Source organism: Oryzias latipes, chromosome 5 (assembly GCF_053564925.1).
Source record: "Oryzias latipes strain Hd-rR chromosome 5, Olatipes_Hd-rR_3.1".
NCBI classification, from domain to species: domain Eukaryota; kingdom Metazoa; phylum Chordata; class Actinopteri; order Beloniformes; family Adrianichthyidae; genus Oryzias; species Oryzias latipes.
This window is the reverse complement of record NC_136241.1, coordinates 13,157,861-13,179,537: the sequence shown is the minus strand read 5'-3', so window position 1 is coordinate 13,179,537 and position 21,677 is coordinate 13,157,861. Positions and strand designations below refer to the sequence as shown.

Genomic DNA, 21,677 nt, shown 5'->3' with positions numbered 1-21,677 from the left:
AGTGTTGTAAGCATGGCCCGACCCGGCTCACCCACAGTTGGAAATTTGGAGAAGGCCGCCGCTCAAGGGCAAGGACCAGAACCCACCCCTCAGGGACACGGACACCTCCAGGCTCAGATGTGATGTGATCCCCGGCTCCTGGTCTTGCCGGAGAACTTAGGGATCCCTCTCCCTGTGTGGAGAGAGGGCCGCCGGGCCAAGGAAGCTAGCACCCAAGGGACACAGCCGCCGTTGCAGACGGTTCCCCCGAACAGGGATGGGGTATGGGACAGAAGATCAGAGGTTTCTCCTTCAGTTATCTTCACTCAAAAAAGTGGATTCTACAACGATGTTGCCATGTTTATGTTCAATAATAAAATGACAAAAATTATAAAGGTGCACCAAAGTCATAATGATGGAAAATGCCATGTTTTGATTTGACTTTCTGGCATTTTTAATTCAAGTAAATCAGCTGCAGCAGGAGGGTCCATTTATACAGATGGTGTATTTTATTTTGAAAGGAACTTATATGCATTTATGTATTTATTTACTTGCAATGTACTTATACTGTATGTTCTGCTGTGAAAAGTAAAATAAGTTAACATTATTATACAAAGAACATTATAATGATTCAATTATTGTAAATATTTAATTAGTACATTTTTTAAATAAATGGCTTAATGGTCACAATAACATAAATAAAATATATCTTTTAAGCAGTGACTTTGCCACTCTTGCTGTATTTTGGTCAGTAAGAAACTGAACCAAATGTCTCTTTTAGCGTTAAAGGTTGACGAGCCCTGATCTAAAGTCTAAACCTAAATTCAGAAAGGTTGTTGTTAAATATAAAAAAATACCAGTTTGTCAATTGAGGGAAAGATTCTCAATAACAGTTGATCCTTCCTGTATTTAAAAGATATTTTGCATTCAGTGTGCAAGCATGTTATACCAAACTCCAGAAATGCATCAAAAGAGAAGTGAAAGAGGTTCAGAGCAAAACACAAAAACCTAACAACATAGTGACAACTACATGCTGAATCCCTTATGAACCCAATGTCAGCCAAAACAAAGTTACACGAGTCACTAATTAGAAGTAACACTTTTTGCTGTCTTGAATTTATCGACAGGAAAATTATATTTATTTCCAATATTTTGCATAAGAAAATTCTGCTTCTTGATCTTCTGGCTATCAGAAAAAATATTCCACAGTCAAACCATTTGACATAAGGAATGCTCCTTTGTCTTCATCACTCTCCTTTTTCAGAGTCAGATGAAGCAATGTCTTCTATTCAGAAGGACGCCTTAGTCACTAAGACTTATCGTTCACTCTGCAAAGACACTGTGTGCAACCTGAAAACATTACAGTTGAGTGGTCATTTCCTCATCCAGGTTTGTATTTTCTATTTTCAGTTGTGTGTGATTTACTTTCTTAAAGAGTGTGATTACATAGAATCACACAAAAGGTTGTGTGGCCAACAGACAGGGCTTTTTAAGCACTGAAAAGTAAGCAAGTAATTGCTGGGAAATGTCTGCTTTGCAGTTGTGTTTCAGAATGCCTCAAGCTAATACAGTTTTCATTTTTTTACATTTCTCAAAACCGGACAAAGAACATGTTTGACTTCACAAATATGTGAATGACTTATTTCTCATCTTTGCTGGATACAACCGTTTTTCTTGTCAAGTTTTGAATATTGTCAGACAATCGTGTCCCTCGTCAGGCTCAAACATGCTTATAAACAAACTCGGTCATCAAATTTAGATCCAAACCCAACAACCATCCAAATATTTGGAATTTTTCTAATTGTTATGAGAATATTTATTTAAGCTAAAAGAAAAAAACACATTTTAAAAATCAGAGTTTTAAATTGTGTTTCTTTTTCTTTTTTTTAAGAAAAATGATATCATATTTTCATAATTTGCGAATTAAGACCTTTCCTACAAAGACAATACTTCTTGATAATTTTGTTGGAGTTCAGAAACCATGAGAAATGACGTCTTCCGAAAATTAATAAAACAAGAACAATAAAAAAAAAACATCATGAAAATTTGATTTAAAATTTAATCCTCGTTTTGTCAAAAATGTAATCAATGTCAGGATGGAAATAACACTTATTTGGAATCACCCGTCCCTGCCTAAATGTATTTCCAGTTATATTTAAAAAAAAAAAAAACTTTTTAGTGTTTTTTCCTGTCAAGGTGATATTAATTAAATGAGGTCCTGGATTAGGCTGCATTCAATGTGAAGGGGTTAAGGAATGTGTGACAATTGACAAACCCACATTTTTGTTTTATTTTATTAATCAAAACAGTCATTTTAAAACAAAAAATAGGTAGTAATTGGTCATTCTTAAAAAAGATGGCAAACCTTTTGACAACTGAAATGATCTGGATTTAATACAAAAGTGAAGAAAGTTCAGCATCTCAAATAACTATTTTTACTTTATTTTCTTCAACCTTTTTGTAAAAGTTGAAATGACAATAAGTAAAAAAAAATCGTGACATGATTCTCATTGTGAATTCCAGATAATTCATTAAAATAAATGTATATAAGATGCAATAAAAACACATTAATGTTCATATTAAATATGTTATACCTGCAACGGTACTCTAGATGGGAGCAGTCTCATTATTTGTGCATTGTATGCCAGGGACTTTATAGTGTGACCAATCATGACGTATTGAACATTTGTGTGGGACTCTTCCTCCACCTCACACTCATAAGGTGAGGGAGCATTGTCTTTGCACAGTCGAAAGGCAATGCTTTCGACTGTGCAAAGTGGTTTTGCTATTCACACAGAGGCTGGACCTGCTGTTATCTGCCACTGGCACGTTCCACTTGTCTGCACTGACCTTCCTTCCTGTTTCTGTTCATTTTTTCCACTCAATTTTTTTTCCAGAACCTGTTTGGTGAATTTTAGGCAGTGCATTACAGACACAAACAAGCCTACCAAACAAAAGATAAATGAAGGTTTGTGTTTGACCCTTTTTTCCTGTAAACAAGAATGCAAAAGTGTGGGTTATTCTTTTTTAAACTCATCTTTTACCCTCAAAATAAATAACTAAATAAATAATAATTCTTGGATGTACTTAGATAATATGTTCTCTCCAAATCATCTTATGTGCTGTTCTTCATAAATGCTTCCTGGAATGCATGACAGTACACTTTTGGTACACTACACCAAAAGGTATTTTGATCTTTTCTGTCCTGAGGACGTTGCCCCTGTGTCTTCTGAATCATCTCACCAAGTATATTGGGTTGTTGGATGGTCCACCTCAGCAGCCTCTGAATCCACAATACAGACGTTGCTCTTGTGCAAACATCTTTTGAAAAATGTCCAATTAAGACAAATGCAACAATCATTGCATCTTTTTTGCAATTTCCGGACGGTTGGTTTCCTCTGTTTTAGCAATAAGAACTCAACTTTTAATTGAGTCCCGTGTGTTCCATACACTGGGGTAACTCCCATGTATCTTCAGTGACATCACTTCTAGACCCCTATAAAATGCGGAGGAAGGCACAGGAGGCTATCTCGGACCTCCAGCTGTTGTGCGGACCGCGGTCTGATCACCATGCGTGAAATAGTACATGTGCAAATTGGACAATGTGGCAACCAGATCGGCTCAAAGGTAATAAAAAATTACATATAGAGAGTTTTTCATTAGACTTTTAAAATGCCTAATTCTGACTATTGCTTTTAATTCTATTCATTTTGTATAACCAGCATTAAAATAGTTGTGTTGTACTCTAATGGTTGCATGTTAACGATAGATTTGTCCCAAAAATAGTTTAGATATATCTGTGAGTTTACTGCCCTTTTTTTGGCTTTTTTTTAAATTATGGTGCACCTTTAGATTTTTCTGGTTTGCTGTGTCACTAACTGTGAGCAACACAGGGTGTTCCCTGTCAAGCACTTAGGGAAAAGATAAGAACCAAAATGAAACTGTCATGGGCCGATCATCTTTATCATGGCTAACACAAAACAAGAAGGGGAAGCAATAGACCTTCAGCAAAAAATGGAACTTTCCAAATATTTAAAACAGTAACAAGCTTAAATTGTCATCTTCAGCTTTATGTTTTTTCATCCAATATGCAATTCTTCATCTCAACAGTGTCAGATAATGATAGTCACTTGCCTCTAAGTTCAAGTTGAGACATGATTGCACTGGAATCTTTTAAATTATGGATTAGATGATAAAGGGATAAGAACATTTGTGAAGTCACAAAACAATCTGTGCTTTAAAAGAAAGCAAGGAATGTTTAGATCTTAGGAGGTCTTGAATGGGATAGCAACAGAGAACTCTCATGCATTTCTTCTTGTTTTTTTTCAACACATTTGAACATCCTTCTGAACATTTTCCTTCTATTATTTCCATTTTTCTAGTTTTGGGAGGTGATCAGTGAAGAACATGGGATCAATGCAACAGGCATTTATGAAGGAGACAGCACCCTGCAGCTGGAAAGGATCAATGTTTACTTCAGTGAGGCTTATGGTATTAGAGAAGTTCATGTACTTTTCAGATATGTTAACTTGTTCTATCAATTTTTTGTTATTTTCAAGTATTTTATTCCATCTTTATTACAATTTTAGACAGTAAATGTGCAGAAAGTTGAATTCGTACTAAAAATCTTCTCAATTCTAGGTGGTAAATATGTGCCCAGGGCTCTTTTGGTGGATTTGGAGCCCGGCACCATGGACAGCATTCGAGGAAGCCGGATCGGAGCCCTTTTCAGACCTGACAACTTCATCCATGGTGAGAAACAAAACAGGACAAGTCAAACATACGCACAAATACTACAAAAATGTACATAATGTGCACTTTCTTTATTGATGAACAAATATTTATAATCAAATTTATAAAGAAACTGCAAAGTGGAATAAATTTGAAAGAGAGTTGAAAGATTGGTCAAGATCTTTGATTTTTATTATTTTCAAACAAAATTTCCCACTCTCCTTTGTCCATCAACTATATTTTTTTTTTGGAGGGGACATCAGGGGCTTTGGACAAACAGAAGCAATAAAAAACCCAAACTTTAACAAGAATTAAAACAGATTTGCCAAAAGCAACACAGGAATATCTAACTTTAGCATACGCATTAACCCTAATGGCCATCACAGAAAAAAAGTCCAGTCAACATTTTTTAAATCCACCCAAAACTACTATTTTTCATTTGTTCTTATGTAGTGTTAAGTTGTGTAAAAATCTTCCAAGACCGAAATCTTTTTAGAATTGTGTTGAAATAAAAAAAAATCTAAAGATGCATTAACCAAAACTAAAGAAATTAAAACGCAATCAAAACAAGAAATAACAGAATTATACATATACTGTTGACTATATTTCTTTTTCAGGTGTTTAGAGTTCTCGTACAGTTTGTGGCTGACATAACCTTCTTTACCTTTGTTTTACAGGGAACTCGGGTGCTGGAAACAATTGGGCCAAGGGCCATTACACAGAGGGAGCAGAGCTGGTGGAGCAGGTTGTTGACAGGGTGAGGCATGAGAGTGAAGGCTGCGATTGCCTGCAGGGCTTCCAGCTCGTTCACTCCCTAGGGGGTGGGACCGGCTCCGGCATGGGGACCCTAATTATCAACAAGATCAAAGAGGAGTTCCCCGACCGCATTATGAACACTTTTAGCATCATGCCATCCCCTAAAGTCTCAGACACCGTAGTGGAGCCCTACAATGCAACGCTTTCAGTACACCAACTTCTAGAGAACGCAGACGCGACTTTCTGCATCGACAATGAGGCCCTTTATGACATCTGTTTCCGCACATTAAAACTAACCACACCAACTTACGGGGACCTCAACCACTTAGTCTGCATGACCATGAGTGGGGTCACAACCTCTCTGAGGTTCCCCGGACAGCTCAACGCTGACCTGAGGAAGCTGGCTGTCAACATGGTGCCCTTCCCTCGTCTCCACTTCTTCATGCCAGGCTTTGCCCCTCTGACAGCCCGTGGCAGCCAACAGTACAGAGCCCTCACTGTACCTGAGCTCACGCAGCAGATGTTTGACGCCCGCAACATGATGACGGCCTGCGATCCAAGGCGAGGCCGCTACCTTACAGTAGCCGGTATCTTCCGCGGTAAGATGTCAACCAAGGAGGTAGACGAACAAATGCTTGCAATCCAGCAGAAAAACAGCACCTATTTTGTTGACTGGATACCCCATAATGTCAAAGTTGCAGTCTGTGACATCCCGCCAAAAGGCCTTAGAATGGCGTCTACGTTCATTGGCAACAACACTGCCATTCAGGAGATCTTCCGCCGGGTGGGTGAGCAGTTCTCCCTGATGTTCAGGCGCAAGGCCTTTCTCCATTGGTATACGGGGGAGGGTATGGATGAAATGGAGTTCACAGAGGCGGAAAGCAACCTCAACGACCTGGTGTCAGAGTACCAGCAGTACCAAGAGGCCACTGCTGATCTTGACTGGGAGCCAGAAGATGAAGAAGAAGAAGAAGCACCCTCAGCTGCAGACACAAGACAGGTTCAGTCTCGAACAGAGGTTAAACTGGAAACAGTGGTAGAAACAACCCAAGAAACTGTAGATTAGGATAAAACACAGGATGTGCACCCATATATATGTCAATTAGCCACGGTTGGTAATCTATTTGTTAGGCTGCGTTCGCACCGAATACGATTGTATCTCTGGGGCGTCCATTTCAGTGTTACGTCGATGTGCAGACATGATCAGAGGTCCTGAGGCACAATTTAAGTGTTGGCCAGCAGTACTATTTGGGTGGCCTGGCATGTCAAGAGTTCAAGAGTTCAAGTATCTGAACTTTGTTAAAAAAGATACGTTATGTAAACCGATCATGGACTCCACTTTGGCCCGTGACGTGTTGATGACGTGATCAGCAGGTGAATCTGATCGTCCTCCTCCTGAACTTTATGATATTTTTCCTGAAAAGGTCCTCCCATTTCATTCTTTTTTACATTTTTTCCCCCTTGGACTAATGCGGAACAGCAAGCCGTCAAACTGCGTTTGGTGTGAACGCAGCATTATACTCTTCTGGAATTTGAGTAAAATTTGTGCTACACGGCTTTCAGCAAATGTTTTAGCTTTGTCCTCACAAAGTGTGACGTTATATCAAAGTACCGCCATCCATTTTCTGAACCTCCTAATCGCTTTCGGGATCAGAGTGTTGCTGGAGCCTATCCCAGTCACTGTTGGACAAAGACTGGGTACAACCTGGATGGTTCACCAGTTCAGGCACAGGGCCACATAATCACAATCACATTCACACCTAGGGACTATTTAGAAACAACAACTCACCAACAATACATATTTTTGGACTGTGTGAAGAAAGGCTTGGTGCCTGGAGAAAACACGCATATGGAGAACATGCAAACTCCTCACAGAAAGGTCAGAGCTGGTTCCAAAGCACCTACAGATGCTTCACATTAATGCAAAGTTTTTTTCCATCCAGTATGCCTTCAGTTTGCATCATCATGTGCATTATTTACATCTAAACTTCCTGGCAGCAGTATCTTTATCCAACTGTGTTCGATGGGCTGTGATACTTGAAACATTTGTGCGTGCAAAGGACATGAATGAGATCCAAGTCGTCAGCGGTATCGGTGTCCACATGTAACAAGTGAGACCTTCTTTAGGTCATTGTATCGGCTTGATGTGTATACAAACATTTTGCAAAGAAGTGGATCTCATCTAAACAACATGATGGAAAAAATGTTCTTAGAAAATTGACAAATCTCTATAGTCAGTTCCTGCTAATGCTATGAAAGCCTAAATATAATCAGTAGCATCTCAAAATGGAAAAAGATCTGATTCTGCTTTTACTAAAATACGCCACTATCCTTTAGTCAGCCTTTTCCTTTTTAACTCTTCAATGTCCAGATATATTTGTGTGCTTATTACCACAATGTCAAGAGCAGGTGTATTTTATTAGAATATTTAAATAACTTTGGCAACATGTCTATTGCACTAAAACAACAGCAACCTTTTTGTACATTTGTTGTTGTTTTTTCCCCCCCACATCTTCGTAGTCACATTTATTCTGTTCCTAACTGCAGTTTTATTAGCATTCAAAAGCTATCAAAACAATTTCAAACACATGCTGCAACCATATTTCTTTTTCAGGTTTATAGGAAATAAACAACCTAAATAAATGTCCCAAACTTTGACATTTACACCTTTTTTTTGTCTTGTAGTGTTTTATGTAATATAGCACAACAAGCTGGATTGTATGATACAAATGTAAAATATTCATGTGCCTTTTTTTTGCCTGGTTCTATACTCTTTGAAAAGTCTGTTTTATTTCTGTCAGAAAATACTAAAAGCAACACATAATGAGATTTTTTTAATTTTTTTTAAATTGTATTTTAAGTTAAGTTCCAGATGCTCAAAGTTGCTTTTTCAGTTTCCTGTTCTCTATATTCCAATGCTTTACAAAAAAATTGCGATGTGTACATTTTTTAGTACTTTGTACAACTTTAACAGCTGAGGTAGTATTAAATAAAAGTTTACAAAACATCACGAGTTGCATCAAGTTTCATCAGTGAAGTTGAAAGACTCTAAGAGCAGGTTTTTGACATGCTAACTGTGAAACTGCTGAAGGCTGTCACACAGTTTCCTCCCTTTCGTGTAAGTCTGGAGCTTTAAGATTACACACGACATGACCAAAGTACGCTGCCTTTGAGATAAGCACACATGATGTGGAGATGCCCCAACACACTGTGATAAAGTTGAGCAAACTCTCTGGGTTAAAAGAGGGTCTAGAAACCATGTCTGGATTTCGGTTACAGTGATAGAGGACATATTACCTCATGAAGGACCACTTCAGGAACAGGTCACAAGGTGACACACAAGACTAGCAATTCATTTTTACTCAGTCTTTACTTTTTTTTTACAATTGTAAGATTTTTTTTAAATCTAAACTATCAAAAATTTAAATGTTCACACAATGTAAATAATGTAGGCAATGTGAAGTTTCTTGATTTTTGACACAATAGATCCTCAAGGAATGAGATAAACACACATTAAAAGAGAGACATTGGTGATTTACAACCTTAGTAATTTGTCATTTAACACTGTATGCTGAACTCCTCACCACAACAATCATATAGCTCCTGACAAATTGTTTTTAAGAAAGTGCAATGATTAGCGTGGACATCAAAGAAGAATATATAAAAACAAATTTTTTACTTAAAAAAAATTCAGCATTCCCTTAGCAAAATATTGTATTTGTTTATTTTATTAAGTATGCTTGAGTATAAGTATGGCGGGTATACTAGACAGTGTAGGAAGTGCAGGCTACCACCAACTAAATATTATAGACTACTTTTTGGTAACGGGAACTATCTAGTTTATGATTTAAAAATAATTCAGGGTCATAGAGCAAGAACGAAACTCTTTCAAATTATATAATTTTAACAGTAATTTATCAATTTTTACAATAGATGGCAAGGTTTAGTCTAAAACAATCTAAAACATTAGCGATTAGACCAAAGTGAAGCTAAATGCCCCGCTGTCGGTGCTGTATTTGGTTTAGAGTGAAGGATTTGACTTGAGACTTGATCCTGCTGCACCAGCCAGGGACATTCTGTAACTGTCATTGAACTGAACGAGAAAGGTTAACTTCATCCTATCGAGTCTACGTGGTGTCCTTACATTACCCAAACCGTTTAAGGTTAAACATTATTACGTTATACTAATGATAATAATAAATCAGAGAATTGAGTAGTTTAAAGCGTTGCCGCTGTGGGGTGGTGTCACGTGGTCTGTGTCTGACAGGCGGAAGTGCGTAACAGGCTCGTCATGTGACTCCTTCAAGTACGGAGGCGAGGTTACTGCGGCTGGATAAACGTGTTACCGTGGTTCGGATATCCGTGACCGGCTTTTACAGTCCCCTCGCTGCTGTTCTCGCCTGGACCGGTCACCGACTAAAATAATGAAGGTTTGGACCTCCGAACACGTATTTAAGTGAGTACAAGTTTAAAGGGATTTCATTCTGGGTTGGTCTGGGTCGGGCTTTTTAACTTAAGTCCTTGCATCGATCAGGCTTTACATTTTATCCAGGACAGCTGAATGTAAGCTCTGATCTAAACGCCACAAGGCGACCTTAAAGCCTTATGCTTCACGTCCTATCAATCAATTCCTTTTCTGTAACGACAGTTTTCCCTCTTTCTCTATGTTTCTTTCTCGTTTTTTTCACAGTAAGAATCTAAATAACTACAATTAAAAAACAAAAAGAATAGACGCAATTGAGACTAAAATTTGCTGAATTTTCTAATATTTGCTTGTTTTGTACATTACGCAATCTGCCGGTAGAGTCCAGCCCCTGCACGCGACCTTTCCTCCACATTCCGTCGTCACTCCGTCATGGACAGCGTGCTCACGCGTTACCATGGCAACTGTTCAAGACTGGGTTTCGCGCGGCTTTGGCTTGGAACTTATAATAGTATATTTTATTATTTTTTAATGGGAAAGAACAGTCATTTGTTGCCCTAGTTTAAAAGAACAGCTTTATTTATTTAAAAAAGGGTTAAAATCAGTTGATTTAAAATCAGTTGATATATATATATATATATATATATATATATATATATATATATATATATATATATATATATATATATATATATATATATATATATATATATATATATATATATAAAAAAAATTCTAACAGCATCTGCTACATGTGAAGTTATTGATTTTTATAGAAATTGTGATACTTTTTTATGACACAAAAAACACGCCTATCTGTTCATTCATCCACAAACAAAAACAAAATGTTCTCACATTCCTATTTAGCATATGCAGTCTCTGTGCTTTTAGAGTTACACACATTCCAGTAAATGAGTCAGTCTGTGTGGATCAGTCCACCCAAGGACATCCAATCACGTGCAGTCATGAGACCATAGATCAAACAACTAATCTGCAACTATAGCCACCATAGAATGATAATAAAACAAACAGAAATTCTATTGTTTAATACAAATGTCTTGGCAATTTTTTGCACACTATGATTTTTGTCATATTATTTAAAAAGTGTTTTTTTGTTTGCCACCCTTGCAGCCATCCTTGGGAAACGGTGACCAAGGCTGCAATGCAGAAGTATCCCAACCCCATGAACCCAAGTGTGATTGGAGTGGATGTTCTAGACAGACGCGTGGACCACCGGGGTCGCCTCCACAGTAAAAGACTTCTCAGCACAGAGTGGGGTCTTCCATCCATAGTGAAATCTGTAAGTGTCCAAACCTTTTTGGTCTTTATGAACTGTATGTGTCCAGCTCTGGTTTATGGTTGTTTTTTTAAAAAGAAGAAAAAGGCAGATGAAATATTTTCCAAGTCAGACATCAACGCAATGGAAAAATCCACATGTAGCCTGAAATACACCACAGCTTTCCGTTGAGGACAAACCTGTCTTCAGCATGTGAGGTTGTTTCTGTCGGGCAGTCCTGATTGCTGACTGCAGCCGGGGACGAGTTCAGGGCAGTGTGCCATAGCTCGTGCTCCACAGGACATATCGTGCAAGTCCACGGTGTCAGATGTAATCCATGACGCTGTGTGATGTAACTTTCCATCTGGGTGTCAGGTCACTTACAACCAAAGGCCCAAGGCCATTGAAATTATGCAACATGTCCTTTCATGCTGCATTGACTAGAACCCTGATAATGCTGCAGAAAATTACAATCCTTGCCAAGTGGTCTTTTGTAAATGTGTAGTATTCAATTCCTTTGCTTTTTAGATATGAAGACGGGGATGCTACAAAACTTTACGACAGCATCTTTTTCAGTGAGATTGTTTCAGAGACCCTGAGGCTGGTGTTGAGACAAAAGGATGGCATGAAACTCTGTCAGGAGCTGCGCCTAAAACAAAAATGTTCTGGTCAAACTTGAAAAACAAAGCGTTATACTTTCTGCACACTCTGAGGATCAGATGATGCCTCAAAAATGTCCTGTAAGAGTGTCTCTTCTGTTGATCGTGAACCCTTTCTTGATCTGCTGACAGCTCATCGGAAGTTCAAGGACATACACCTACATTCAGGAAAACTCTGTGGTGGACCCCAAAGAGAAAACTTTTGAACTTCAATCTGCAAATGTGAGTAAAGACGGTCTTTTCAGAGGAAAGGTAGAGCAAATACTTGCTGCCTGGTTGTTTTTATGACACAGATTTTAAAAACTTTTTAAATGTTCACTAAAGGTTTTATTCGGATGAAAATGGCAGATGTGTTTTATTCTGGGTTTGTCGATCCTGAACAACCACACCAAGTTAAAAAAAAAGCTTTAAGTGAGTTTGTGTGATTTCACATCCAAATTTAAGGTGAATCAGTGAAAAGCTGTAATCAAGGTGAAGTCTTGCTTGTGTAGTTTTGACATTGCTGCTTCAGACTGGTGTGGTTGTCCTCATTTCAGGGATTGATATTTCGCCTGATGTATAATACTGTAGTCCTGCATGCTAACTAATTATCTGTACTATTTTTGGTTTTAGATAACGTTCACAAACATGGTGTCTGTGGATGAGCGGTTAACCTACAAACCACATCCAGAAGATCCAGAGAAGTATGTTGTTGTTTTTTTTTTATACAGTTTTATTTGTAAAATTGTCAGGTTGCTAACGTGTGATTTCTTTCCAAACCCTGCTCTGTGTAGAACAATACTGACTCAAGAAGCCATCATTTCTGTGAAAGGGGTTAGCCTTAGCAGTTACCTGGAAGGAGTTATGGCCAGTACCATCTCTAATAATGCTGGAAAGGTAAGCCTCTCTTTCAAACACCTCATCATTAGTTTAGTCCAACTACAATTAATAACTTTTTACCTAATTATGTTGCTAGAAGTCAGATAAATGATCAATGAACTTTTGTTGTATACAATTTGAATAGACTTTAATGGGACGGATGATCTTTACAACAAAATAATTTTATAAAACTGTACTGAGACTGTTGCAGACATAGAAACATTTTTTAAAAGGTCAAAGGAGAGGACAGAGTTTTGTCTTTTCCTCTACTTTATCTCATCATTTCTTCTGCTTCTGTCATCAGTGAACTCTTTATTTTTTTTTTCTCATCTAGGGCCGTGAAGCCATGGAGTGGGTGATCAGGCAACTCAATGCAGAGATCGAGGAGCTGGCAGCCACAGCGCGTGGGACCTTACGGGCCCCGATGGCTGCAGCAGTCACAGAGAAATGACACACACTTCCTGTTTTGTTTTTGTTAGTTCCGTCTAAGTTGCACTGCTTATCTATACAACCAGTCCTTCGTTGGGCTGCTCTGGTGCTCTTGGTTTTCTGTATTACTCGAGCGGCACACTTTGCCATCTATATTCTATCTATTCAGTGAGATGACAGTGATTTTAGGATCAAGTGGATGTGACGCGCTCAGGAAAGATGGAAACACTACCTGTCTTTGTGTGCTCAGAGTTTGACTTTAAAGGCACCAGATATGGAAGAAAAGTGCCAAAGTTGAGACGGTTGTACTTTCAGATCTCATGTTCTGTTAAAAAAAAAAAAAAAACTGTTCCTCAACACAGCCGACTGCACTCACACTAACTTAGGAAGGTAGATGTATAAATGTAAGCAGTTCAAAGGAAACAGGTGGAGAACTCTACTCCATCTATCTAAGCGATCCGAACTTTCAGGGCCAGTTTGATTTCTTTATTAGAACTATTTCTGTAATGTTTCTCTGCGGGACCTCAGCAATACCAACACTGTCTCTTTATTTTTGTTTTTTAGGCAAAGCCTGAATGAATGTACTGTTGTATAAAGACTTATTGTATTATTTAAGTTAAAAGAAGGGATCAATGTTCTCGCCATATTTATATTTTTATAGTAAGACCTTGTCAGATTCTGCCTTTCTGTCAATGTAAATGTGTCGTCTGTCAACTTTAAGTTAAATGCAGAAATTGAACGTTTAACATCCAGTCGGCGGTCTTTCAGTTTAAAGGTCGCTGCAGGTGCTGCACAATGAAGCCGCTGTAACTGTATGAACTGTTCTATGGTATTGTAGACGCCTTCTTTGATACAATATTTCTAAAACTTTAAAGAATGTATTTATTTAGAAAAACTGTTTATTTCTTGCTAGTCTTTACATCAAAAAAGAATGTACAACTAAAGAAATGTTACCTGTGAACAGGAGAAAAAAAATGAATATAAGAATAAAAGTAAAATATTTTAACTTAAAAGCTTCCCCTCAATATTTTATTTTCCATGAGAGTTCTGTGGGTTTTGCTTTAAATATTTTCATAATAAAATATAACTGAGAAAACAAACACTTGGGACTAAAAATTTTAACCACTTATTGAAAGACGTTTTCTATTATGGAAAAGAGAGACTAAACTAATAGAGACTAAACTAATTTTTGTGAGCTAGTTGGGTACTTTTGAATTAAAAATCAAATTATATTCGTTCATCTGAAGGCCTCAAGAATGGGGGAGATGTAGTTACTCATTATAAACACAAGGGGCCGCAAGTGTCTTAAAAAACAAAATAAAAAAGTATTTAGTTAGCCCATGCGTCATCATTATCCTAATCAATTTTATGTGAGTAACCAAAGAAAACCTTGGACGGGTGTTGAATTATAACCCCCCCCCCCCCTCCCTTTTTTTTGGCGCAGAATGAGCTTGACCAACCATTTACTTTGGTCTGTTAAACTTCTCCCCTCGTGTTTTTTTCTTTCTAAATAGCTATTACCGTTTTGAGATAGTTTTAATTTTATCTTTTTTGCGTTTATTTGTTTGTTTTCGTAAATTGTTTAAACTGACCGAACTGAACCTGCGCTCTGCCATCTAGTGCTTTGGAACTCCAATTACCCATGACGTTCCTGCCGCCCATTCGATACATTGTATTAGCCAATAGGAAACCGAAATTGGGCATTCTGTCAGCCAATCAGACCAGCTGATTTTTTTTAAAGGTTAAAACAGGGACGTTTGAAATTTCTAATCAGCGTTTCAGGAAAAGAATCGTGTGGTCACAGACATCTCTGTAGTTTAAACCTTTTAGGTGTTTTGAACTAGTTTTGCCGCATATATTTATTTGCTTTCAGTCCAAACAAGTTGTCTGTTCGTAACGTTTCACTGGACTTTGCGTTTATATTTAGACAAAAGGAATTATCTTTCGTTAGCTAGCTTTCGTAGCATCTACGTGGGCATGGTTTTTTTCTTCTTGAATGTATTGGACTGATTAATTCTGGATATTTTAACGTGCCGTGGTTGCTGTATATCATTGTGCAGTAGTACATTTGGGTAAGTTATGTCAGACGTTGCATTAAAAATAGTTTGTATGATAGTTGCTAAGCTAACAGAAGCACTTGTTCATTAACGTTAGCTAGCCTCTGGAGAAGAGAACATCAGCTCTTTTAACTTGACTTAAAGTATTTACTTTTATAAATGTTTTACCTTTACGTGCATAGTTTGTTCACTAAGATTATATTTGATCATTGTCTGTGTAAGTACTACAGTTAGCATTGCGGACCTAAGCCTATAATTTCCTCGTGTTTTCATCTGATACGCTATTTGAATTATATACTTATAATAATATAAACTTTTTCCTTCAGGAAATGGATCCTTCTCCCTCACTCAAGGTGACAAAGAGTGTGAAACTGCAAAAGCCTGAAATAAAGCAGGTGAAGTCAGACTGATTTTCTTTTTTTAAGTTTAAATGTCTAACTTTTTTATGCCCTTCACTGCATTTTCATATATAGTATAGTAATTAGGGATTGATTTATATTCAATGTTGGAAAATACCATTTGGATTGAGAAATATAAATGACCAAGTGACATCACAGCGGACAACGCACGTGATCAAGCCATCATTACAAAATGTGTGGAAACACTTTGGATTTAGCAAAAACATGATTATACGGTGTGATAGAACCTTCTAATACTGTTCCATATATATTATTTTTATGTGTATCTCTGAGTCACACTGGTTGAATTTTGGTTAAAGATGTCTGGGATCCATTGTAGGTCAGTGAAACAGATCGAATCATTCAAATCAAACAAGAATGAACTATGAATCTACAACCCCTAATGGTAATATAGGTTAGAAAGTAATACTGATGTAGCAATATGTAAAGCTGCATTTCCTTGAATTAAATGTTAAAATTTCTATTTGCTGGTCTCTTAATTGCAGTCCGGCAGTGATGGACCACGACGAATTCCTGTGTCTCAACAGCATCAAATGGTTCCCAAGGCAATAGTCACACCCACCTCGCATCAGCGAGTTCTCAGTGTGTCAAATGGACCTCAGCGTATCCAGCGACCTGTTAGTCATCAGAAACCGGTATCTCAAGTCGCTTTTACCAACAAGTCCTCACATTCTGGCGATCAGAATGTGAATCCAGCTACTCTGAATGCACATCATGCTCCACCGTCTAAACCTACGTCCCAGCAAAACCAACCAAAGACTCAGGTTCTCGGTGCAAATCCAGATTTGGCCAAGCCACCGTCGGAACCCATAAAAGCAGACAAGCAACAGAGTAGGTTATGCCACTGAATTAAACACATTTCTCACGTTTAAAAATAAGTTATTTATACATATATATTATATTTTATCAGGCAAGCTCTCAAGAACTGAGCAGGGCTCTACATCCAAGTATGTCAAGTACAGACTATTTTTTATCATGCATGTATAAGCCTGAAAATGTTCTCTGGAAGGCTGTAACCAGACTGTTGTGCTCATACAGGAAGCGATGGAGCCTAGAAGACTTTGACATTGGTCGTCCTTTAGGAAAGGGAAAGTTCGGCAACGTCTACCTCGCCCGAGAGCGACAGACCAAGTTCATCTTGGCTCTGAAGGTTCTTTTCAAGAAGCAACTGGAGAGGGCTGGGGTGGAGCATCAGTTGAGACGAGAGGTGGAAATCCAGTCACATCTCAGGTAATTCTGGCTAACCTGATCTCATCCCAAACAAGTATTTGCAGACACAAATCTCAACCTGATTATGATTTTGGGGCTGATCCCATCTAGTGTTTGTACCTTACAATCATTGACTGACAAACTCCAGTACAGCAAACAGATTCACAGTCAAAATTGCAAAAACAATATTGCTGTCATTTACATAACTGTTTATAGAGAAAGCTTATACAATGTGGGGGTGACGCAAAATCCAATACTACTCATTCAGGAGATTCCGACTTTGAGAGAGAACTTTTTAAAATGGGTTATGATGGCGTTACTATGGAAGCTTGTTAGATTTAAAAAAAAAAAAAACAGGAGATCTTCGTTCCAAGTCTTTTCGTGCTTTTTGTTCTACATAAGCAAAGAAGTCTAAGCAGCCCGGGCTCTAACCTCATCTGCTCATGAAAACTATAGGATGAGCTGCAATTAGAAGTAGAAAAAGTCTCATAGACATGATCTGTTTGTGTTTGTCACAATATCACCAGTCTGTTTTCTTCTTCCTACTTATTCACAAATGTTACAAAGCAAAATGTTGGGTAAGTTTCAAATATTAACCAGTAGGAACTGTTTGTTTCTTTTGTTTGAGTCAATCTCAACGACAATAATAGGCGCAAAGCCCGTGGTTGACCTGCTGGAGGCTCCCGTTGTGGGTGTGGTCGACTTCACCATAATTCTTATGATTTTTGCTATGAGTTTTGTTTCAGAATTTGCTCTTAATATTTTTCTGAACTACTGGTATAACAGTTGTAGTCCTAAAGCGAGGAGCTAAGGACGCGTCTACGACTGACATTAGGGATTTTAGTGAAGGTTGTTTAAACAATAATGTGTTCTTGTGATGTTTTTGAGATTATTGAGGGTGAGTTGTGAGAAATTGATTTTCGGGGTCGTTTTCGTGTACTTCATTGACGGTCCCTGCCGGACTTTGCTTCCATGTGAAGCTGAAGGCTGCAATTTTAACAGCAAGGCAGGAGAACTTGGATGTATCCATGTGTGTTCTTGGTTTGAGTTGGCGGCACCGACTGCAATAGTTACCGAAATGTGTTTATTTTTAGTTTTGGAAATTCTGTGAAAAGTTATGGATAAAGCATTGCTAAAAAAAAAAAGTGTACAATCCCTGAAAATCAGAGCCATCCAGCTGTAAGCAGGATCCAGCTCAGAGGAGGAAAAGGAAGACGGTAATGTATCCATTTGTCTGCAAGCGGATGCATCAGAATGGAGTGAACAAGTAGACTGGTAAAAACCCATTTCAGTTGCTGCGTCACAACTGAGTTTTTTTGCTGCACCTGAAAAAAGAAATGCTCAGGAATTCAGTTTTCTTTCCAACTTCCTGAATATATGTTCTCCAACATGAGAAGAATCCTACAAGAACATGTTAAAAAGCATGATTTTTTTTATTGGAGTGGGTCTTTAAATCAACAGTGCAGAGCAGTAAATGTCACAATGAGATTATGTTGTTGTGAATAAGCATGTTTAAGACGTAGATCATTTGTTTTAATGCAGATCTATAAACTCAAACGTGGAACTTTTATAAAAACGATTTATTTCTACACTTTGGTCAAAAGTTTTATTTCCAGAAAAAATACAAAAAAATTACCTGATTCCCTTTTTTCTGTCTTATAAACTTCAAGCTCCCCCCTTAGTTTCTCTGAGGTATTTAGAAGATTTCATTTTACTTTATCTCTGCCGGAATATTTGCTTAATCTTGTTCTGTATCTTTTTTAATTTTTATTCTCTTCTGTGTTCTGCAGGCACCCTAACATTCTGCGTCTGTACGGCTACTTCCACGATGCGTCTCGCGTTTACCTCATTCTTGAGTTCGCACCCAAAGGAGAGCTGTACGGCGAGCTGCAGCGCTGTGGGAGTTTCCCCGAGGACAGAAGCGCCACAGTGAGTGTGACCACTGAGGAGCTTTCTTCAACCCAGATTTAGAAAACACTTGGAACATTGTTTAATACGTTTATGACATTGTTTAAACGGAAGCGGTAATTGCTGTTGCATTTTTTTCACCATTGCGTATACAATATAGACCAAAGGTATGGACACACCTTCCCATTCTACTGAATGGGAAGGTGTGTCCAAACTTTTGGTCTGTACTGTAAATGCATATATTTGTCTTGCTTTTGTCACTTTTATGCATTGAAATTTGCAGCCAACTCGATTCAGACTTTGTTTTATTTGCCTTTGAAGTACATCATGGAACTGGCTGATGCCCTCCACTACTGCCACACAAAGAAGGTGATCCACAGGGACATCAAGCCTGAAAACTTGTTATTGGGAGCCAACGGGGAGCTCAAGATAGCTGATTTTGGCTGGTCTGTTCACACGCCTTCATCAAGGTACCAGCATTCTGCATTTGAATGCAGTATTTATGCATGCCTGTACTTTATAGTCAAATCTGTTTTTTTATTTCCTCATCAGGAGGTCGACTCTGTGTGGAACCCTCGACTACTTACCTCCAGAGATGATTGAGGGGAAAACTCACGATGAAAAGGTGGACTTGTGGAGCCTGGGGGTCCTTTGCTATGAATTCCTGGTTGGAAAACCCCCCTTTGAAGCGAAAACCAACGATGAAACATACCGGCGTATTTCAAGGGTACGACTACCAGCTACAGTCACAAGTTCAGAGGCTTCAGTGTGGTATTTTAAATGCCAGATCTTGTTACAGGCAAAGCTACTCCAGCAGTAATTCAGCTTCTCTGTTTCTTACCAATAAACCTTCATTCCTCTTCTAGGTGGAGTACACTTACCCTGCACATGCTGCTATCAGTGATGGAGCTAAAGACTTGGTTGCCAAGCTGCTGAAGCACAATCCCATGCACAGGCTGCCCATCCAGGGGGTCCTGTGTCACCCATGGCTGCTCCAACACTCCACCCGAAAGCCCACCCCCCTTACTGATGAAGAGCAGAGTCAGTGATGCTCCTGAAACGGGATTCTGAATGATCCCGAAACAGCAGATTGTCAGTGTTTTTCTTTTCAGGTGCTTGTTTTTCTCAACCACCACCTCTTCACAACAACCACTTGTTTTTTTGTTCTGCAAACATGTGAAACCTCTGGTTATTTTAACTTTTTATTCCGTTTCCTTTCTTTCAAGTGGCATTCATTTGCCTGTAAATATTTTTCTGTTACTGCTAAATAATGAAAGTTTTATGAAACCTTTTTGTGTTGAAAATGGAAAAATAAATGTTTATGCGCCATCTTTAAATGACACATCAGTGGAAGGCGATTCTGTTTGTGTTGCTCATAGTTCAGTCTGCTGTCTGAGTGATGAGCCGGGTCAACCTGAACTGACGAGGATTCCACTAAACCAGGAAACAAGTCTTAGTCAAATAAAATGTTTTCTAATCTATTAAAATGGTGCACTGCAAATGCATTGTCTGTCTAAAAAACTATTCAAGAGCTGGATTTAATCTTTCATGTTTAATTCATAGCAGTGACTTTACTTTTTGAATCAACTACTTTTTGCACAACTTCGTTAGTTTTTTTTTTAACACAAAGCAGAAATTGTTTTCAGGGAGGGCAATGGTAGCGTGATATTGTGCATACTGAGGGGAATATTTGAGTTTAAAGAAATGTAGCAAAAATTGAAATGTTTGTCAAAAACAGTCTACATTCACAAGGAGGTTAAGTTTGTCCTTTACTGGTGGACTTTTTTTTATTTTGTCTACAAGTAATGAGGTTTTGTGCTGCAAAAACTTCAACCCACCTGTCAGTCATGGTCACGGCAGACTATTGTGTCTCCTGAATGCAGGTGTTGATTAATGTGTTGGTCACTTCAGTGACACCTGACAATTTTTCACATAATTGTCACATTTTTTTGTTGTGATGTTCTGATCCAGATATTCTTCCCTATTCAGACACCAACAGAACTTGCAGGGGGAATGAAAAGTGAAGGAATCTGCTGGTGTGTCTGATTGGCTTCAGTTTCATTCAGTTATCTGGTTGGGGTTTCAACTCTACCTCAGTTTTGTAGCATTGGAGCTCTAAGACACCTGACCAACCAGAACTACTTCTGTAGGACCTTTAACAAAGTGTAAATTGTTAAATCCACAATACCCATTGAAATGCTTGCATGTTGCTCATTTAATCCAGGCCATTACTTTTAATCTTGGGTAAGGACACAGAACAGGCGAGGACTGAGGTGTTTTTGCTCAGTGTTTTTGCAGCCAGGCCTCCTGGAAGATGTGACTTATCACCGATGGAATGTAAACACTCGGTGTGCATAAGATCATGGGACATGTTTGAGGAAACAGAAGACCCGTTGTGATGCTGCTGTATGTCTCCTAACCTCTGCCTGTGAAACTATTAATTCATTAACTGCTTTTTTCATCAACCAACTCAGGGAGACATTCTTGGGGCATGTGGTTAAATACTCTAAAGTTATCATTTTATTTAAACCTCTATAATCCAATCATTTATCTTCTAAACCTGTTTTGTCCTTCGGGGTCACGGGGCTGCCTGCTGGAGCCTGTCCCAGCCACTTATGGGCGAAGGCTGGGGACATCCTGGACAGATCGTCAGTCTGTCGCAGAGCTACAAATCACACACCCATGCCTCTCACATTCTCACCTAGAGACAGTTTAGAGTGACCTATGAAGCATGTTTTTGGATGCAAACTCCACTCAGGTCGGTGTTCTGTTTCAGGTCCCCCAGCCGGGACTTGAACCAGGGGCCTTCTTGCTGTGAGTGAGGCAAGAGTGCTAACCACTATGCCACCATGCAGCATCAATAATCCTGTATACCAAAAATAATCTGGCATTACCTCTTTGTTTTGGTCTATACCAAAGAGTTTACCAAAAAAGAGGTAATGCCAGATTAAGTTTTTTGTCCTTTACCATGAG

At 38.5% G+C, this 21,677-nt stretch overlaps 3 protein-coding genes across 4 annotated transcripts; all 3 read left to right on the top strand.

The window, feature by feature from the left end:
- The first annotated feature begins 3,474 nt into the window (after positions 1–3,474).
- Positions 3,475–8,476, top strand: LOC101166121 (tubulin beta-6 chain). 2 transcript variants are annotated; one of them, XM_023954904.1, is made up of 4 exons: positions 3,475–3,606; positions 4,362–4,458; positions 4,621–4,731; positions 5,388–8,476. In XM_023954904.1, the coding sequence occupies exons 1-4, from the start codon at positions 3,550–3,552 to the stop codon at positions 6,530–6,532; spliced, it is 1,410 nt and encodes a 469-aa protein (XP_023810672.1). In that variant the 5' UTR covers positions 3,475–3,549; the 3' UTR covers positions 6,533–8,476. The 2 variants fall into 2 exon arrangements, with proteins under 2 accessions (XP_023810672.1, XP_004068744.3); XM_004068696.4 differs by having other exon boundaries at positions 4,362–4,470.
- Positions 8,477–9,722: 1,246 nt separating this feature from the next.
- On the top strand, positions 9,723–14,124 carry prelid3b (PRELI domain containing 3). Its single transcript, XM_004068695.5, has 6 exons — positions 9,723–9,922; positions 11,021–11,189; positions 11,957–12,046; positions 12,437–12,507; positions 12,598–12,700; positions 13,017–14,124. Exons 1-6 carry the CDS (start codon positions 9,891–9,893, stop codon positions 13,131–13,133), a joined length of 582 nt encoding a protein of 193 aa, XP_004068743.1. The 5' UTR covers positions 9,723–9,890; the 3' UTR covers positions 13,134–14,124.
- A 705-nt stretch (positions 14,125–14,829) lies between these two features.
- On the top strand, positions 14,830–20,046 carry aurka (aurora kinase A). Its single transcript, XM_004068694.5, has 9 exons — positions 14,830–15,183; positions 15,495–15,563; positions 16,073–16,418; positions 16,498–16,534; positions 16,626–16,817; positions 18,587–18,725; positions 19,026–19,174; positions 19,257–19,431; positions 19,571–20,046. Exons 2-9 carry the CDS (start codon positions 15,498–15,500, stop codon positions 19,751–19,753), a joined length of 1,287 nt encoding a protein of 428 aa, XP_004068742.1. The 5' UTR covers positions 14,830–15,183; positions 15,495–15,497; the 3' UTR covers positions 19,754–20,046.
- Positions 20,047–21,677: the final 1,631 nt, after the last annotated feature.

Coding starts and splice junctions, on each gene's coding strand:
- aurka (XM_004068694.5), top strand. CDS start 15,498: ATGGATCCTTCTCCCTCACTCAAGGTGACAAAGAGTGTGAAACTGCAA. Junction 16,818..18,586: donor GAAATCCAGTCACATCTCAG/GTAATTCTGGCT, acceptor TGTGTTCTGCAG/GCACCCTAACATTCTGCGTC. Junction 19,432..19,570: donor CATACCGGCGTATTTCAAGG/GTACGACTACCA, acceptor TTCCTCTTCTAG/GTGGAGTACACTTACCCTGC.
- LOC101166121 (XM_004068696.4), top strand. CDS start 3,550: ATGCGTGAAATAGTACATGTGCAAATTGGACAATGTGGCAACCAGATC. Junction 3,607..4,361: donor GCAACCAGATCGGCTCAAAG/GTAATAAAAAAT, acceptor CCATTTTTCTAG/TTTTGGGAGGTGATCAGTGA. Junction 4,732..5,387: donor ACCTGACAACTTCATCCATG/GTGAGAAACAAA, acceptor TTTGTTTTACAG/GGAACTCGGGTGCTGGAAAC.
- prelid3b (XM_004068695.5), top strand. CDS start 9,891: ATGAAGGTTTGGACCTCCGAACACGTATTTAA. Junction 12,508..12,597: donor CATCCAGAAGATCCAGAGAA/GTATGTTGTTGT, acceptor TGCTCTGTGTAG/AACAATACTGACTCAAGAAG. Junction 12,701..13,016: donor TCTCTAATAATGCTGGAAAG/GTAAGCCTCTCT, acceptor TTTCTCATCTAG/GGCCGTGAAGCCATGGAGTG.